Source organism: Gossypium raimondii, chromosome 7 (assembly GCF_025698545.1).
Source record: "Gossypium raimondii isolate GPD5lz chromosome 7, ASM2569854v1, whole genome shotgun sequence".
Classification (NCBI taxonomy): domain Eukaryota; kingdom Viridiplantae; phylum Streptophyta; class Magnoliopsida; order Malvales; family Malvaceae; genus Gossypium; species Gossypium raimondii.
The window spans coordinates 42740595-42744095 of NC_068571.1; the positions used below are offsets into that span (position 1 = coordinate 42740595).

At 33.4% G+C, this 3501-nt stretch overlaps 1 protein-coding gene across 1 annotated transcript; it reads right to left on the reverse strand.

Annotated features, from left to right (window-relative positions):
* Nucleotides 1-449: 449 nt before the first annotated feature.
* LOC105789924 (1-aminocyclopropane-1-carboxylate oxidase 3) lies at nt 450-1793 on the reverse strand. The gene is given in 5 exon segments (XM_012617248.2): nt 450-767; nt 769-982; nt 984-1032; nt 1035-1494; nt 1580-1793. Coding segments are annotated over 5 exon segments (933 nt in total). The 5' UTR covers nt 1682-1793; the 3' UTR covers nt 450-659.
* Nucleotides 1794-3501: the final 1708 nt, after the last annotated feature.

Below are 3501 nucleotides of genomic sequence, written 5' to 3' on the forward strand. Positions count from 1 at the left end.
CCTAAAAGATGTTTAAATCATATCAATCAGCTAAATTTAATGTTGTATGTTTTTTTATGTATCATGATTTCTGATCTTTGTTGTTTAATACAATGTCTAGAACTACAAATAGCCCCTTCTCCTCCTACATTGACAACAATACCAATTTTAATTGAATTAAGACTTAATTAGTAAGAATAATTACATCAAATAATAGCTTTCTCAAAGGCAATGTTTCCTTTTATAGAACACGTAGTGGAAGACAGTTTATGATAAAAGCTAATGTTTAATTAAATAATGCAATCAAATTTATAACTAATTATTTTATAGTGAAGTGCAAGTGCATGAAGGTCGGCAGCTAGGATCGTCACTGTTTAGAGTATTAAATCAAAACACTCACCTAGGGTAAACATTGACTTCTTTTTTCTTTAATATTTTTTTCTCACACACTTAAAATAGATTATTGCATATCTTGGCAACCCACCATTCCCTTTGTAAGCAATTTTATTCTATCAAATCTTTTATGGTAGAAATTGACAGGGTCCTCACTGTTTAGAATAAAATAGATTATTCAATAGACTATAGTCAACATTGACTTCTTTTTTCTTTAATACACCATTACAAAGCTTAAAATAGACTAACAGATCAAACTCAAAGCTACGTCAGGTATTGAATTCTCTTTAAGCTGTTGCTTCCCTGGCTTTCATGGCTTCAAACCTCGGCTCCTTGGCCTGGAATTTAAGCACACCGTAAAGCTTCATGTAATCTTCGAACACAAATTTTGGGTACAATCCTTTCTTCTTCTTCTTCTTCTTCTTCTTTCTCCACCAGGGCTGGCGCCGGGTAGATAACGGCGTCGCTGCCGGGGTTGTAAAACGAAGCTATCGACATGCGAGCCCCGTCGGTTTGGGCAATCACCCTGTGCTCCACGCTCTTGTATTTGCCGTTGGTGATCACCTCCAGCTGGTCTCCCAGGTTGATCACGATGGAGTGGCGCAAGGGGAACATCCACCCATTCCCCGTCTTTAAGAAGCTGAAGGCCGCCCACTTGGGGTCTTGGAACAGCAAGATGATGCCACCGGCGTCCGTGTGGGCTCTGAGTCCCTTGATTTTGTCTGGGGTGGGACATGGTGGGTAGTTGCTAACTTTGGTGCCAAAGGTGGGACCTTTTGCCCCATAGAAAGCCTTTTTCAGATATCCTTTTTCTAGACCAAGGTTCTCACAGAACAGGTCCAGCAGCTCCTCTGCTAGTTTCTCCAATTTCAATGCAAATTCTTTCATCACCTTCCTGTATTCATCGGTTAGATCTGGGATTTCAGCCATGTTGGATTCAGGGAGATGGCGCAAATAGAAGGTACTTTCCCAGTCCATATCAGTAACCTCAGCCTGGAGACCCTCAAGGGCCTTGCTTGCCACCAGTTCCTTAAACCTTTGCTCCATGCATTTCTTGTAATGCTCCTTCGTCAAGCTTTCCACTCTGTCCATAAATTCATAGGGAATCCCATGGTTCAACACCTGCACCAAAGGAACCACGCTAATAATTAGCAAAAATCTACCAAGGAGAATAGAGTATATATACATATAAAGTAGCAATCGGTACCTCAAAGAAGCCCCAATTCTCACAGGCATCTTTGATTAGATCCATGGTTGCTGCTCTCTCACCATTCAGTTTCTCCAAGTTGATCACTGGGAATTTTCCCATTTCTCTTACCACTTTATTTTTTTTCTAAAGAACTCTCAGAGTGAGGCTGTCTACGGTGGGGATGTTATTATGCAAAAGCTTAGATTTGTTTAATGCAGAAGGGAGGAAAGGGGTATGGGGCTATTTATAGATAGTTACAAGTGAGGTTTAAAGGTATATAATTCAAGCGGATGTCGGCTTGTGGGTCAAAAATTAATAGTATCAACAAATTAACAAAGGAAGCGAGGAGGAAAATTGGAAAATAATACTACTATTAGTACATGCATAACTCCAATTTTAAAATCATTTCTTAATTAGATGTGATATTTAAAAAGTTTACAATTTAAATTCAATTTTTTTTAAATCATAACCTACTTTACAAAGAGGTATGATTGAAAGCAAAATAATAAGATAAAATATTTAGATGGGTATACAATGAATATATTTATGAAAATTGCATTTTAATCTATTTTGTCACAAATTAATTACGACTTTTCGAGTGATTATATTTAAATTTGTCACAATTTCAAATTTTTTTATCTATTTTTTATGTTGAATTGATTAAAGTTTTAATTAATCAATGATTTCTAATTATTTTAAATAAAAGAAATTCAAACAAATGTTGGGGGGTTAAATCTATGCTAAAATTGAATTCCCTTGTTGAAGTAACGATCAACCCTTTGGTCCTTTGGGTCCATTGTTGGCATTTGGACACACATTTTGATGACTCTAAAAGAGTCATTTCTTTCTTGTTAATTTTGACCAAAATTTAAGTATCAGCAATTTCATTCCGTTCCACCGTCAAATAAATTTATGTTATATTTATTTGGTTAAAAAATATATTTTGTTAATAATTTTGTTATACATTCTGATTATATATTTTTTGTTTTACACAATGACTAAAATTACTATAGCCGCTCCCAACCTATAAATAAGAAGATAATGCGCTTCAGCGTACTCGAACCCACGTCCTTATGTATTGACAACAATACCAATGTCAATCGAGTTAAGACTCAATCAGTAAAATATAAAATTTTTCTTAAATTGTTGATTCAAAAATGATTTTCCTAAACAAATATGATTTATTTTAAAAAATTTTAATATCAAACCTTTAGTCCCTCCTATCCAATTATAATTCCGATTTTGGAAAAAATTCTTTAATTAAATTCCATTTTGTTCATTTAATGACGTAATTAGTAATTGAAGGGTTTGTGAATAATTAAAAAAAAAAAGAAAATTGAAAGAGATTGAGACATCATGAAACTCATTCCATAACTATTTCATATTTGAAAAGAACAAGAAATGAAAATTTCATTTAAAACATTAAAAAGCAAAAGTAAATGTCAAATTGTAATACAATTTTATAATAAGAAAAATAAGGAAGAAAGCTTGACTCTTAAATTTATTTAAGAAAGCCATTGTTAGCCGCCATGTCGTCGTTGTTAGGCAAAAACGCGGAGTGTTTGACCCAAGTCAAATTATTATTCAAGAAAATAGAAAAATCAAATTCGAAAATGGTGTGGAATATTTGGGGTCAAAATTCACATGTTTTAAATGTCTCCCAAGAATATTAGGATATTTTACAAGCAGACGTTAAATACTATCCTTTCTTTTTATTTTAAATACAACATATTTCACCTTATACTCTAAAAACTCTACTCATTTAATAAATTTGTTGCCAAAATACAAATCTCATTTTTAACCCGTTCAAATTTATAACATTTAAATTTGTTTTTATTTATTTATTTATTCAAGGAGCCTTGAAAATTCCTCCCTCTCAATTAATTTCTTGCCTAATTTTAAAAAAATTAGCAGCCACCTTTTCTTTTCTTTTTCTGTGG